This window comes from Hyperoodon ampullatus (genome assembly GCF_949752795.1).
Source record: "Hyperoodon ampullatus genome assembly, chromosome: 12".
Taxonomy (NCBI): Eukaryota; Metazoa; Chordata; class Mammalia; order Artiodactyla; family Ziphiidae; genus Hyperoodon; species Hyperoodon ampullatus.
The window spans coordinates 88,233,594-88,248,151 of NC_136925.1; the positions used below are offsets into that span (position 1 = coordinate 88,233,594).

Consider the following 14,558-nt stretch of genomic DNA (forward strand, 5'->3'; position numbering starts at 1 on the left):
CTTTGTGATGGGAAAGAGGGCTGGGCCTGGGGGTCCCTCCCCCTGCCGGGACACAGTTTCCCTGGACCGAGGGTGGTAAGTCACTGGGCTGTGCGTTTGTGTTGATGCACTTCATGTGTGAGTGTGATGTTTCACAGATTCAGAAAGTTAAAGATGCAAAGCCCATGGAAGGGGTAACACACTGATTTAAATGTTCCCCGAGGTTTTAAGTTATCTGACATCCTTTCCCGAGGATTTTGACAGAGGGAAGGTGCTGGATGTCTAGGAAGCGGAAGGGGAGGTGGGGTCAGGACGGCCCCTTCCCTGCAGGGGAGGGATGGCAGGAAAGAGACTGTAGGAGGGTTTGGGGAAGACCAGTGTCAGGGTCAGCATCTGCCAGGGGCCGTGTAGGACGAGGGGGGAGAGCAGGCCGGGCGCCCATGTCGGTGCCGACAGTGGCCGGGCTCACTCACGGGGCTGTCCTGTATCAGCGTCACGCCCCCGAGGTAGAAGTGGTTTTACCTTCTATTTACAGGTGAGAGCCTGACCGGAGGCCCCTGTGCATGTAAGTGACAGGGCTGGGATTTAAATCTATGCTTTTGTCTCCATTGCCCACATTTTCTGCCAGATACCATAATGTGACTTCATGGGCCTTGAATTCCTTATTTATAAGAAATAACGAGTTCGAATATGTGTAACTCCCAGCTCTGAGCTCCATGACCACGGGGCCGTGTTGTCCAGGCCCCAGCGAGGTGCTTGCAGGACAAGGAGGGCCACGCCCCACCCACTGCGGTGACTCCTCGGTGGCCCTGGAACCCACCACCTGCTTTAAGCAGCTTTCACCAAGTCAGCGCACTTCCTGGACCACTGTTGCTCGGGGGGCTGACAGGTAATCGCACAGATTTTCACAACGAGGGGCGACCTGCCTTGTCTCTCCTTCCAGCCACGGACTCGGACTCGTGAATCTCAGTGGAGCTCAAGCCTTAGGGGGCAGGGAGCTTCGGGGGAGACGTTGGCCCCTTTGGCCCCCGTTGGCCCCTGCTTCCTGGTGACGGGATCATTCCCACGCGGTGAGGACCCTGAGAACAGGATCAAAGCCGTCCCTTCAGTGAGCGGTAGCGGCCAGGCCCCGTGACGTTCGTCCCTCCCTAGAAACCCACCCGTCATTTCTCGTTAACGACCATCTCCACCAGCAGCATTTACCGAACCTTTGCCAGGCCAGGCGCCCACAGCCGGACCCACCAGTCGAGGACCTGGGAGTTCCGTGCGGAAGCCGTGGGCCCCCAGAGAGGGGCGACTCACCGTCCGGAGAGTGCAGGGAGGCGTCTGGAGGAGACAGTTCCCAGAGAAGAGGGGCAGAACTGTCTCCTTCCACAGCTTAGCCTCAAGGGGCCCTGGGTCTGCTCTTCCCCTTACCAAGTCAGGTGGGGAGGTGAGCAGGGGCGGGAAGGGCTTTCCCTCTTCTGGGGAAGCAGCAGCGTGTTGCCCTGAGACGCATTCAGGACCAAACAGCTGCTCTTTGAGCTACATCCAAACGCACTCCCAGCCCTGCCCTGCCTGACAGCAGGCGCTCCTGGAGATGATAGCCCCGGCCCTGCTGGTCTAGACCCTGGGTCTGCTGCGGGGAGGGGGCTTCACTTGCACCAGGGATGCTCAGGACGGTCAAGGCAGCCCACTGGGTCTTCCCTCCGTCTTTCTTGCTGCTGAGGGGCTGGGTCCTCAGGTCTCCATCTGGGCAAAGCTGATTTATATTTATTCTGTAGGGATTTTCTCCTGTTCTTCTTCTTTCTAAAGATTTGAAGACTGACATTGCTGGGGGCGGGAGAAGAGCTTAAAAACAAAGGACTTTTTTCCGAGGGAGGATTTCTGTAGCTGGCCCATTCTCGATTAATTGGAAAGAGCTTCGGGGTTTTAATCTCATCTCCCTCTGTTACTGTGCACCCTAGCCAAGAGTTTATTCCTGGCGTGAGTACAAAGCAGTCGAAGACATTGTAAGCCGAGCCTACATGCAGGAACTCTTAATATTACGATATCCAAAGAATCTTCATATGTAACTCAGCTTGAGGTATGCCTTTGAAGTAAGCTACAGACCTCGGGTTATAGAAGAGACTGAGCAACACCCATAACTGCGGCTTGAGATTCCGCCCGCACCGCCATGCACCCCTCTTTAAACCAAGGCCAGTCGTAGGGACAATGTTTCCAGGGAAGGAGTGGAAATCTTGTTCAGCCGGCCATGGCCACATAAAGTGTTTGAGGAGTTCCTTCTCAAAGTGTAGAATACGATCTACTCATTGATTTTAATGATGGAAAGCTTTGCAGGAATGAGCAAGTCATTGGTCGTTTCTGGGAGTTTACTCAGCTCATATGCATTCTGATGACAGCTTCTCAGACCAACTTCTAAATTTGGGTTTTGGAAGACCTGGTTATAAATGACATAGAAACTTGGATTAGACTGAATAACTTTTCTATATGTTATTTACATTAATTGAACTATGATCTTTGCATTTTCCTACCATGCCTAAAGTTTTGGCCTCTACCTGAAATGGTGGAACTCCATGTTTGTGTGAATATCCTTATGAGTTCTGAAATTTTTCACTTTATAAAGAGAAGCTGTTTTTTTCACCAGTGAATTTCCCTGGTAATAAGTTAAGGGCCCTCCAGAGCTGAGGAACTTGAAAGAAACATCCAGAACAACTGAATTCCCAAATATTGAAATCAACAACACAGCTGCGCCTCTGAAGTACCTCTTTATGAGAATTATTCAAATGCACATTCAGAGTCGTTTGCTTGATGGGAAAGGTTACAGATCAGAGGTAACATTTTTTCCCGTCAAGATGGCTTTTTCTTCAGGCTTAACAATTCTTTTCTTGAAAACGATATTTGTTAAAATAAAACATTTGAATACCTACTGGCGAGGAAATGTGAAAACAAACAACTGTAACAAGACGTAGAAAAGGCACTGAATGGAGCCCGCGTTTCAGACAGAGGTGAGCCCCAGGGGAGGGGTGGGCTTTGCTACCAGCCTTCCGTGCAAACTGCTCTAACGAAGTCATTCTTTAGAGAAAAATATACATTATCTTACTGTCTAACACCTACTGTTATGACGATTTTTGAAGTATTGAGGAAATTCATTTTACATCCATGATGAGAAAAAATAGTAATTTGATACAGCCAACGTGGGATATGTAAAATTTCTGATAAAAGTTCCAGATTGTGGAAATTTCAGAAGGTGTTTAATTGGCACTGAAAGATTTTTTAAAAATTAAGTCAAATATTCAAGGAAAAGACCACGAGGTGTGGTTATTGTGCTAAACAAGACTTAGAAGCCTGTTTGAGAATCAGCGTTAAGCACCTCTGATGACCCCGTCTGACCAGCACCAGCCAGGAGCCAGATTTTCCCTCGGCCCGTGACTGGCCGTGGTGCTGGGGCATGTCTGTGCCCAGAGCCACAGCTGTCTGTCTGTCTGTCTTTTCCTTTTCAGTTTGGACTTCTTTTGAATCATTTATTTACCTGATGGGCAACATTTTGGTGTTGTTAGTTTTCCTTTCTGGAAAAAAGTACTTTCTGGTGTATAATAGTTGATTTATATTATAATCTGCTCTATTATTGTACTCCATTATACATTTAATTTGGTGGCTACTTTTTAACCGCATCTTTCATTACTTTAAAAGCGTACTCTATAAACTGTCCTCTTCCACACTTAAGCCATAAATAGCTTTTTTTCTCATATTTTCTAATATTTAACAAAACTTCATAAAATAAATTAAAAGGTCTTTTAGAAGTAAATGGTCCCAGAACATATAACTATAAATAACAATGGCTAATCTCTTCCAGAGGTATCCCATATCTCTGCATTAAAAAACAAGTATATGTATTTTCCTTATTTTTTTTAAACAAACAGAACAATTTTTTATGGCACCTTTTTAAATGTACAACTGCCATGGTCAAATGTTGGGAAGATTCATGAAACTATTGACTGTGAACGACCCTGTTGCAAGAATGATCGTGATGCTTGTTTTCTCTGGCCATTGAAATACGTGAACATTCAGACATTAAAGTAAAAAATATAAAACAAAGACATTAAAGTGGACAGTGATGGAAAGTAAATCCAGAAATAATCTCTCAATTCTTTAAAGCACAATTTGTGATTTGCTTATTTCTTCTCTTACCATCTTGAGGGGATGCTCAGATGTGGGACAGTCAGGGTGCTCAGCTCAGAGTGAACGAAGTCTGAACATCCCTTTTGTCTGAAGCCCGTGTAGCCAGGAATCCCAACTATTCAAAGGCAGAATCGCTAGGTAAGACAAAAGACCCAGGGAGAGTAAACCCAAGGGGACACCCCCTGTCCTTCGGGACCGGGCGGGCCTTCTTCCAGCCCATCAGTTTTGCAGCGGCTCACTGCGGGGAGACGAGCCGGTTTTGTTTAGTTTCTGGGTCCACAGAAATATAAAAGTAGGAAAACAGGAGACATCCTGGTGGGTCTGCGGGAGCTGCTGGGGCTTGACAGACAAGACATAGACAAGTTCATAATAACAAAAAGAATACAATAATAATAATCACTGCAGAGAGCGCAGGCCAAGCCCTTTTCCTTGGAGCTCTGGTGCCCAAACTTTGGTCCACAAAGGGCTTGACAACACAGATCCCTACTCCCCACCCCAGAATTTCTGATTCCATGGGTCTGGAGGGACGCCTGAGGTCTCGTATTTTGACAAGTCTCCCAGTGAGGACACTGGTGCTCCTGGGCAGAGGGTCAACCGAGAGCCCCTACCTGCAGTGGCCCGTCTCTAGTGTCAGCCCCTGGCCATCCCTGGGCGAGGGACACAGGGCCTGGCTCCGTGTCTGCTCCAAGTGGCCTGACCAGCCAGCTGGGGCCCTAGCTCGGTCACACCACCCGGACGTCACCTGAGCTGAATAGGAGCGTCTGGCCCGAGCCCCTCGGGCGTCTGGTGGAGGAAGATGCGCTTCGGCAGGTGTGCCTGGATGCTGAGAAGGTGGGTGTGGCTGCAGGGGTTCCCCAGGGGCCGCGGGCAGAGCTTCCCCCGGGGCACCCAGGTCTCGGAAGAATGCCCGAGGCCTCCCCGGCACAGGGCTGGGCGGGCAGTCTGGAGGGGACCTGGCCTGACAGCCCCAGCGTCGGCCCCGGAGAGGCACGCGCCTTTGCGCCTGTGCCTGCCGGCCGTGCTCCAGAGGATGCGCGTGCAGCTCAGAGGGACCACTGCTCGCCCCCTGGACTGTTCGCTTCACTGGAGACAGAGGGACCAGGGGCCCCAGCGCCCAGTCCAGATGATCCTGTCTTTGCTGCCCTGTAGGTCAGGTTGCCTCACCCACTGCCCAGCTGGACCTTCCTGGAGCCCGTCCCCCGGCCTCTGGCCTCGCAGGGCAGCTCAGGGAGGGCCCTGGTCACAGCCTGGTCACTGGAGTGTGTCCTCAAGGGTTCTGACTGCAGAGGGCAGGCTCTTCCTTGTGTCAGAAGCACTGGGTAAAAAGCTCTGGCTTTGTGGGTGGTTTCTGCCGAGGGGGAAAGCTGGTGAGGATGGGAGTGAACAATGAAGGTGGTTGAGAAGTGGGGTGAGGCGCCCAAGGTGACGGGGCGGTGTCTCACTTTACTCGGCCAGCGGGGTCCAGCTGGGGAGGGGCCGGGGCAGCACACGGCCCCGGGGCTGCCCTGATGCCGTTCTGAAGGCAGGTGGAATGGGCCACGTGGTGCTCGGACTTCCCAGGTTTTCAACCGCTTTGACCCAAACATTAACTGAGTTGCATCCCCATCAACTTCGGGAAGTAAACGGCGGGGCATAACGCCATACTGATTTATTAAAAGTCACCCCACTGTACATGCTGGTTCAACTGTAGAACTGCCCCCGGCACCCACAGAAGGGCCCTGGGCCTGGGCTGTTTTCAGGAACTCTGGCTCCAACGTGGACTCGGCGCCTGGCCCTGGCATCCCCAGCGCGTGTTCCAGGCAGGGCCCTTTTCTGCCTCTGCTCTCCAGTCCCTGGGCCTGTCCACAGCCAGGAGTGCGTAAGCAGGTCTGAAGTCAAGCAGTGCTGTCAGGAATGGCCAGGGTTGCATTAACCTTCAGGTTACGCCCAGGCCTTCCACACGCGGGCCCTGCGCACTGGTCTCTGCAGAGGCCGAGGTGAGAGGAGAGCCTGCCTGTGTCCTTGCAGACAGAGGATGTGTGTAGAAGGACACAGACATGGAGTTTACAGAGAGACACCTGGAGCCCGCACGTTGGCCAGGCTCTAAGACCTGCTGTGCTCCTGTCACTGCCGGCCTGTGCTCTTGGCTCCCCTCTGCTGTCCTTTCTGCCTCATGGGGGTTCTCCTTCCAGCCTCCTTGGGGAGGCCAGCCCTGACTGCTCAGACCAGGTTAGTTCCCCTGTGGGCTAAAAGCACAGGCGTGGACTCTGGGTCTGCCACTTACTGGCCAAGTGACCTTGGGCTGTTACACGTCTCTGTGGGTCTCAGTCTCCTCATCTGTCTAATGGGTATAATAGTGGCACCTACTTCAGGGTTGCTGCCATCATTAGATGACTTAATGTATGTGCTGTGCGTAGAATGGTGACCAGCACACAGAAGGAACTGTATAGACTATGTACACAGCTGTAATATGAGTTATTTGAATAATTTCTGCTTAATGCCTATCACTCCAAAGTAGATGGAACTTTTTCGCGTTGTATCCCGTGAACATGTTGAATGAATGAATGAATGAAAGCAAGTGGCCACAGAGAGGCCGATGTCACGCAGGTATCCTGCCAGTGGCTGCACATTTTAACCATTTGCTGTTGAGTGGAGACAGCCTTGCTCTTTGTTGCAAGCGGCTGTTACCCTCTTGACCTATAAAATATACATACGTGAAGGGAGAGGCCACAGGAGGAATAAACAACATGCAAATACCTGAGTGTCCTGAAATATTTTAAGTGAAAAGTCATTGTGGCCTCGTATGTGTTGATTTCTCTGCTGGCTTCTTGCAGCCTGTGAGGGAGGTCCCCACACTGCCAGTTTACGGATGAGGGAACCGAGCTTTCTGCCCAGGGCACAGAGCTGGTAGGTAGTGGTGTTTGCTCTGTCACACACGTTCTGCCCTCTTCCCACAACACACAGGCGCCATGGTTATCCACGTCATCCACACGTGGTCCTGACCAGACAGTAGGAGGCGGAGCAGCCAGACAGCTCCTGAGAAAAGCCAGAAGCCCTTACCCTGGAGGAAGAGCCTAGAAGGATGCTGAGACCTGGTGTAGGTGCAGAGCTTTGTGGGACCTCTGCTTTCAGAGCCCAGGGTCAACAGTCTAGTGACCTAGCTCAAAGGAGCAGGGAGAGAAATGCTCGTCCAGAAGATACGGCGGACTGCAGCCTCTCTGCTTCGACTCCCTTCCTTCCTTCTTCCTCCTTCCTTCCTTCTTTCTTTCTTTCTCTCTCTCTCTATCTCTCTCTCTTTCTCTCTCTCTCTCTTTCTCTCTCTCTTTCTCTCTCTCTCTCTCTCTCTCTTTCTCTCTCGCTCTCCCTCCCTCCCTTCCTTCCTTCCTTCTTTCTTTCTTTCTTTCTTTCTCTCTCTCTCTCTCTCTCTCTCTCTTTCTCTCTCTCTTTCTCTCTCTCTCTCTCTCTTTCTCTCTCTCTTTCTCTCTCTCTCTCTCTCTTTCTCTCTCTCTTTCTCTCTCTCTCTCTCTCTCTCTTCCTCTCTCTCTCTCCCTCCCTTCCTTCCTTCCTTCCTTCCTCCCTTCTCTCTCTCCCTCTTGTCTCACTCTCTCTCCCTCTGGCTGAAGCAAAGCCATGTGACATTGCGAATCTGCTCCAGGACATGAGATTCCAGAAAGGAATACATCACTGCAGCTCGTTTAACTGTGCTCTGAAGGACCATCAATCTACTTGCTAAGCAAGTGCCTGCCTGCAGTGAGCTGACCTCATTAAACCCTCTCAGGGCTCCTCTGGCTGCACACATTGCAGCCCCTCGGCCCCTTAGTCATTTCTAAGGTACACTGAGTGCTTGTGAAAAGGGCTCATCCTAGGCCACCAACCCTTTCAGCAAACACTGCACCCTGCTTGGCGCTGTTTTGGCAGCAAGCTGGCATTACTGAGTGTAGCTGGATTTGAACCAAGGACTCAGGGCTACAGGGCTCATTATTCTTCCGCTTGACTGTAGACAGTCTCCTCACATTGTCTTTCTGTGATTTCCTCCACCAGAAATGCATACCTTAATTGCTAAAAAAGCCACCCTTTTAAAATAGCGTTTAAATGGGATGAGATCTCACAAATGGAATTCAAATGTGTCCTTTGAAATAGGAGTCTGAGGGGCAGAGTGTTCCTGTCTGAAGGTCCAGCCAACCAGCCCGTGGTCTGCAGAGCTGTTTACGGCCAGCCCCGCTCCTATTTCTAGGCTCCCTTTCTGCACTTACATCCTGGAATCTCACCTGCTCCAACTCTTGGGAGTTCTTCAGCAAATTCTTACCTCCAGAACGATGTAATGAAAGAGCAAGAAGAGGGGCGTTGTGGTTCTGGGTTCCTGGATTCTACTTTGCCCAGCAGCTTTGCTGTGTGGAGAGTGATGCTCACCTGTCTCCCGAGTCCTTGAGGACAGGGTGCTGGGGGAAGCTGGGACGGGAAGGCGTGGGGGGTTTCTGGTCCAGAGGCAGTTGGATGGGGAAGTACATGCCCTGTTGGGATTGCACCCCCCACCCCAGTTCTGTGCAGCAAAATATTTGGAGCAGGTTATCCAGGGATGCGTGGTTCTATGTTAAAATTATGTCTACATCTTAGGAACAAGGTGGAATTAATTTCGTGCGGATTTATTTAAGTGAACACTGATTGGATTGGGTGTGGCTGATGAGCAAGCCACGACACTGGTTGGTTCAGAGACAGAAAGGGAGCCAAGGGAGTAGGTAGATACTTTCTAAATGTTGTCTTCAGACCTCAGCCGCTAATCAAAGCGTGAACCAGCAGCTTGGAGACTTCAGGCCCTAGGTTACAAAATATTATCTTGATTCAGTTGAGAAGCTTGCTTGGTGGGGAGGGGGTTCTAATTATTATTTGGGATGTTTGCATTTAGCTCAGAAGAGTAAAACCTACATAGTCGTATTCAGAAATATTACTGAAATATTGTCATTTCCCAGTCAAAACAGAAAACATTTTTTGACTCACTGCAGAAACACAGGATAAAAATAAACCGATGACTAAGAAACTTAAGCCCTTTAAGAAATCTGGATTTGTAAAGAGATGCTACAAAGGGAGAAATGAGCAAAGTAGGATCCTGAAAACTTTGTCAGAAGGGCACACAACGAGCTGACTTTATACCTCTGGGAATTCTCACCAGAAGTAAAGCCCTGTGCTTTGACCCTGGAAAGCATGTAACATTTCACTGCATAGTACCGGCCACAGCTGGGAAATAACCAACAGCTGCTTTGGGGAGCACCCCAAATATTGTGCAAATAGATGCACCAGGAAAATCTGGTCCTTTGTATCTATTGACTGAACTGCATTTCCAGATGCCTATGATTCAGGTATTTCAGACAAGCAGCTGGGGTCGGGAGGACAGGCTGTGTCTCCTGCAGAACCCCACTCAGGCCACCTAGTGTTTACTGTTGTATCTTGCTCCTTCCTGTAACCTCTCGGCTGAGTGTAGGGGAACCCACGCCCTCAGTGTCATTTCTGTCAACGTTTGGAGAGGATGATCAGCAACCCTGGCTTATACTGTCTGCCCCGCCCTTCAGGATCGCGTCTACAATGAACTGCTCGTGCATTTCCTGCTGTAGAACCATGATATTTCCAAGACAAGATAAACATTCTCAAAATGTCCTGAAGTTTATATCTTTAGTATAAATACAAGTCTGTATTTCAATGTTATATTCGAAATGGAAAAAACAAGCAATGAATTTCAAGTTTTATTTCATGAAATATTTTAGCTGCAGAGTCTTGCTAGCATATGACTAGGGAAATTCTAAATGAATCCTGGATGGAATATTCTGAATTGGACGGGCAGATAAACTCCAAATTAATGCTGAACAGAATTTGCTTATTCCTTTGAGTAGGTGTCATAACGGTGAGGAAAATGTTGGTGCCATAACGGTTTCAGTCTATGGGGAAGGCAGAGCAATGCCTCCTATTTGTGATATAAACCTTTCAGTGTAATATAATTGTTAAAATTTTGTCATAAATTGCTCAGTTAACCTTAGCGTATTTGCTGTACTCCCCTTACAAAAAGACGGTTCCTCAGTTTTCCATAAATCAGAATTCAGCTGAAATCAGGATTTTTTTAAATCTTTAGTTGAATAACTTTTTATTACTTTTTTAAAAGTTCTAAAAATTTTTAAAGTTTTTAAAAAATCTAATTCACTCAACTATCCCCACATAGTGATGTATGTTAAAAAGGTTAGTATCATATTTTTCATGTGAAGAAACCGCTATATTTTGTACCCTAGAGGGTCTTGTGTACATCACAAGCCAGGCAGCCAGAGAAATACGAGCTAATCTTACATCTCCTAGTTTTGGGCTTGTGATTTCAGATGACAGAGTCACCCCAGGGCACTAGGTAGCTTGTGACTACCTAGTGACACACTACCTAGTGACAAAGCCCTGTGAATTAATCAAAATGGAATAAAATGTTTGTGTAACAATTAGTGATGACCATTTGAGAGCCAAGAGTAATTTTATCCCTTATTTTCCTCTTTTAGGTTCCGTAAATGAAAAGTTACCCCAACGGGAAGGCACAGGAAAAACAGGTAACTATCTTAAAATGAACTTCCTTGATATATTACTACAGCGAATCCAATCTATGCCTTAAAATAACGTCTCAAGTTAAAATGTCAATGTATATCAGTGATGGTAATGAGAGCTGAAGCCCTTTGTTAATTATTTATTCATTCAGCAAACGTTTATTCGACCCTTAGGGTTGCTGGGACCTGGCAGGTGCCGGGCACGTGACCTGCTGGGTAACCCACTTGTGTCCGCGTCAGGGCTTCTTAGACGTGGCTTGTGTTGGGACCACCTGTGGACGGTGTTAGGATCATCCCGGGTCCATATCTGTGCAGGGGACTCCAGGGCTGGCACGAGCCTCTAGCATAGCAGTTGTCGGAGGTCACTAATGGAGCTCTGTCTGCTGCTCCTCATAAGAAAGAGGGAGCGGTTTCCATCTATGACAGTCACTCCTTCTGGGACCAGTACCCACAGGAACCTGACGGAGCAGGGAGCATTTCCTTTGGAAATCATCCCACGGCTCCTGGAGCATCTCCGCTGGCTGCCGCAAGCCCACCGTGACCTCTTTGCCCTTTCCTCAGCTGTCACCTGTTAGTCCCAAAGACACATTTTCTGTCTTTATATCAACCTGTAAAGTCAGAATTTATTTTTAAGATGAAATAAAAATAATGTACCAACATCTTAAGTACTTTTTTTTCCTGAGGTAGGTTATAGTATATGAACCAGTAATAGAGAAAAGTGATATGAAGTCAAAAGACCCCAGTTTTATTCAACCAAGGTCTTTTAAGTGTGTATTGAAGTCACGGTGGCCACTGTCCTTGTCCTGGAAAGATTGTAGAGTCTTTGTATCATTAAGATAAATCCATGAGATCAACACAGATTGGCACACGAGTAAATGCCAACTGTGTAGACAGCACGCAGGGCGGGCGCAGACGAGGGCGGAATTGGAGCGGTTTCACAGAGGAGGAGGAGGTGAGTGGAGCACCGTGGGTGTGAAAGCTGGGACAGGTGTGACCTGGGCAGAGACCCTCACAGGTGGGGAGAAGAGCCCAGTTTGTAGGTGAGAGAGGGACCGGCAGGTGGGGTCAGGACACTGGCTCGGGCGAGGGTTTCCGTTTGGAAGGGGGAGATGAAGATGGGGTGAGCATTCTGGTACGTTTTAGAGGAGAGGAGGTATACTTGTTCGTGGTGAGAAACAGGAGTCAAAGGCTGAAAGGGAGACGGAGGGAAATACTCTTTCAGGCGCCCGCGCCCAATCCTGTTCATGGTGATACAGGTTGAATCCACGGTAAAATTTTTTTAAAAATCTCCGAGGAATTGGCACGTGGGCTCAGAAGTGGATTTAAGGGAAGAACATATTCCTTCTACTGAAGCCCCTTGATCTCCAGACGTGCCTGTCAGAGGAAATACCTGAGAATAAGTAACGAAGCTGGGTTATCGGGAAAAAGAGACATTTAACAAACTCCCCTGGAGGGAGGTGAAAGGCACCAAGCTGTCCATGACTTTGCTTCATTTTCTGAAGGCTGAGCCCAGTAGGTGCCAGTGGGCTAGTTGCACCGGGACAGACTCTCCAGGGGCCAGAGCCTGGTGGTGGGTGAGGAGGGTCATGCTGCCCGGGGGCCTGCCTTTGCCAAGGCAGGAACATAGGGGCCTCTGGTGCTGGCATTAGGGGCAGGGGAGGGACAGGCGTGGGGGCCGGCACCCATCATTGTCCCTCAGGGACGCCTCCCTCACCCATCTCCTCTTGCCGTGGTTAGCTTGGCTGAGAACTCCGGACCTGGGATCTGGCCTGGACCCAGGGATCAGACTGGGGCTGCTGGCCCCAACGTGGTGGCTGCTTAGGCCTCAGCAAAAATGTGCAACATTAACTATGTACTTTATGGTTGTCATTGCAAAGGATGTTTAAATATGCTAAGACTTTTCTCAGTATGTTCTGTTAAGACTTTCAGATATGTTAAATATGTTTTAAATATGTTCCCCATTTCATTCTTGGAAGAAAATTATAGAATATTCAATAGCAAAATACTTCTAGTTTATGGCTACTATCATTATTTGACTTGGCTATTTCAGATAAATGATGCTACATTTTGTCAGTATTTTGACAGATAACAAGCTTTTTTTCTGGAGATGGTTAAATGTTAAAGAATTTTAAAAATACTCTTTTTGGTTTTCCCCTAAAAAGAACTTCATTTTTATTCTTCAGAGAGCTGGGATAGTAATGAGTCACAGTTAACTACATAAGTCCTGTGGCTGCTCCTTCTCTCTACCACTGCTTGCTGTATTTTGATCCTGAAAGTGTTAAAAAAAATCACACGAATAAAAACACTAGAATGGTTCTTGAGAGCCCCCCGCAGTGTGCCTTGTAACAGCATCCCTGGCTGGGGCCCCCTTGCCTGGGGGGCTTCTAGAGGCTTGCTTACCGGGGAACCCAACAAGTATTTTTCAACTAATTCAATAAAGACTGTGTCCTTGGAATAATGTTTTCAGTGAAATGGCGTAGAGCTTTCTAATCCACACTCGTCCCTCAGTCCTCTGACACTCTCACCCGGCTCCCCACCAGCCTCTCATGTGTCGACACAGGAGGCCTGAGGGGTCGAGAGACCCACGGGGCACAGTGCAGGGCCTGGGTCTCCATCCCTGCCTTCCACTCTGGAAAACAGGGACACAGCAGGGATGCCAGCCCCCGAGCCCCCCAGCCCCCCCATTCCTGCCATCCCTCCCTCATCCGTCCGGTTGGCTCCAATGCTTTGCATCACATCTAACCCTTCCCCTTGAGGTCTGTTTGGAGCTTTGAGCCTCTGTATGGTTTACTGAGTGCTGGGTTGTGGTTTGGTGGTTCGTGGGGTGTATGCAATCCTTGGGGTCCATCCTGTATGCACACTTACTTCACTTACTCTCATAATTGTAGTCTCCTTGCAAATCTTTTCCGTTCTGAATTCAGATGATGCCTCAGCTCCAGCGTTGGAGACTCAGCCTCAAGGAGATGAGGAAGGTGAGTGTCGGTGGGGAGTTGTGTTGGGGGTAGGGCGCGGGCCTGGGGGTGCAGCCACGTCCTCTTGCGAGGACTGTGCTCAGGACGGGCTGGGTTGGCCTTTTCCACCTTTATGAGGCCCCGCCGTCCCTCCTGAGGGCCCTGAGTGTTGCCGTGGTGCTTTCACACAGCACACGCAGAGGCCCTTCTTTAAGTACAAGTCTCTGAGTTGAAATTTTATCTGGATAACATGAAATATATATTTCCAAAGGGTGCACTAGCATATGCCATTTCCCCCGCTCACTCTTCATGTCATGTGATCGCCACCTTTACAGAGACCAGTTTTGTGAAGTCATATGTGTAGAGATGTTTCAGAGGCTTACTGAATTTTGTGGCTATGAGGATAGATTGCCTGCTCTTAGCCTTTAATACATTGTTGTAGGTATTTGCCACTGTATCACCAATTCTCGGGTCGAAAGGGGGGTCAGGTTTGAAGACCAAGTGTAAGGAGTGCACACAATAAATAAATCAAAGATCAAAGGGTAGATGAAGAGTGGCCCCCGCTTGCCACGACTAGAGAAAGCCCTCGCACAGAAACGAAGACCCAACGCAGCAAAAATAAATAAATAACTTAATAAACTCCTACGCCCCCCCAAAAAAAGATCAAAGGGTAGGATGACATCATGCTTTGAAAATAGTAATAACAAGGATAATCATAATAACTAACTTTTGCTTGGCACTAAATGCCATGGACTCTGTTACTTGAGCCCATTGAGCCCTCAGAACGCCATATCACAGATGAGAACTTGTCCGACATCACAAAGCCGATAGATGACAAAGGCACGTCCGACCAGCTGGTCGGCTTCAGTGTGGTTCTCGGGCATGTGGTATACTGATCACACCATAAGTATTCAGTTACATT

General features: G+C 48.8%; 1 protein-coding gene across 2 annotated transcripts in view; it reads left to right on the plus strand.

The window, feature by feature from the left end:
* SMOC2 (SPARC related modular calcium binding 2) overlaps positions 1-14,558 on the plus strand; it is a gene marked incomplete at its 5' end in the record, with an annotated part of 149,293 nt that overhangs the window by 59,500 nt on the left and 75,235 nt on the right. Inside the window, 2 exons of one of the 2 annotated variants that reach the window (XM_079716361.1) lie at positions 10,644-10,691; positions 13,574-13,657. In XM_079716361.1, coding sequence (XP_079572487.1) covers positions 10,644-10,691; positions 13,574-13,657 — 132 coding nt within the window. The remainder of the gene's footprint in view (positions 1-10,643; positions 10,692-13,573; positions 13,658-14,558) is intronic. The other variant, XM_079716362.1, reaches the window with a different exon arrangement.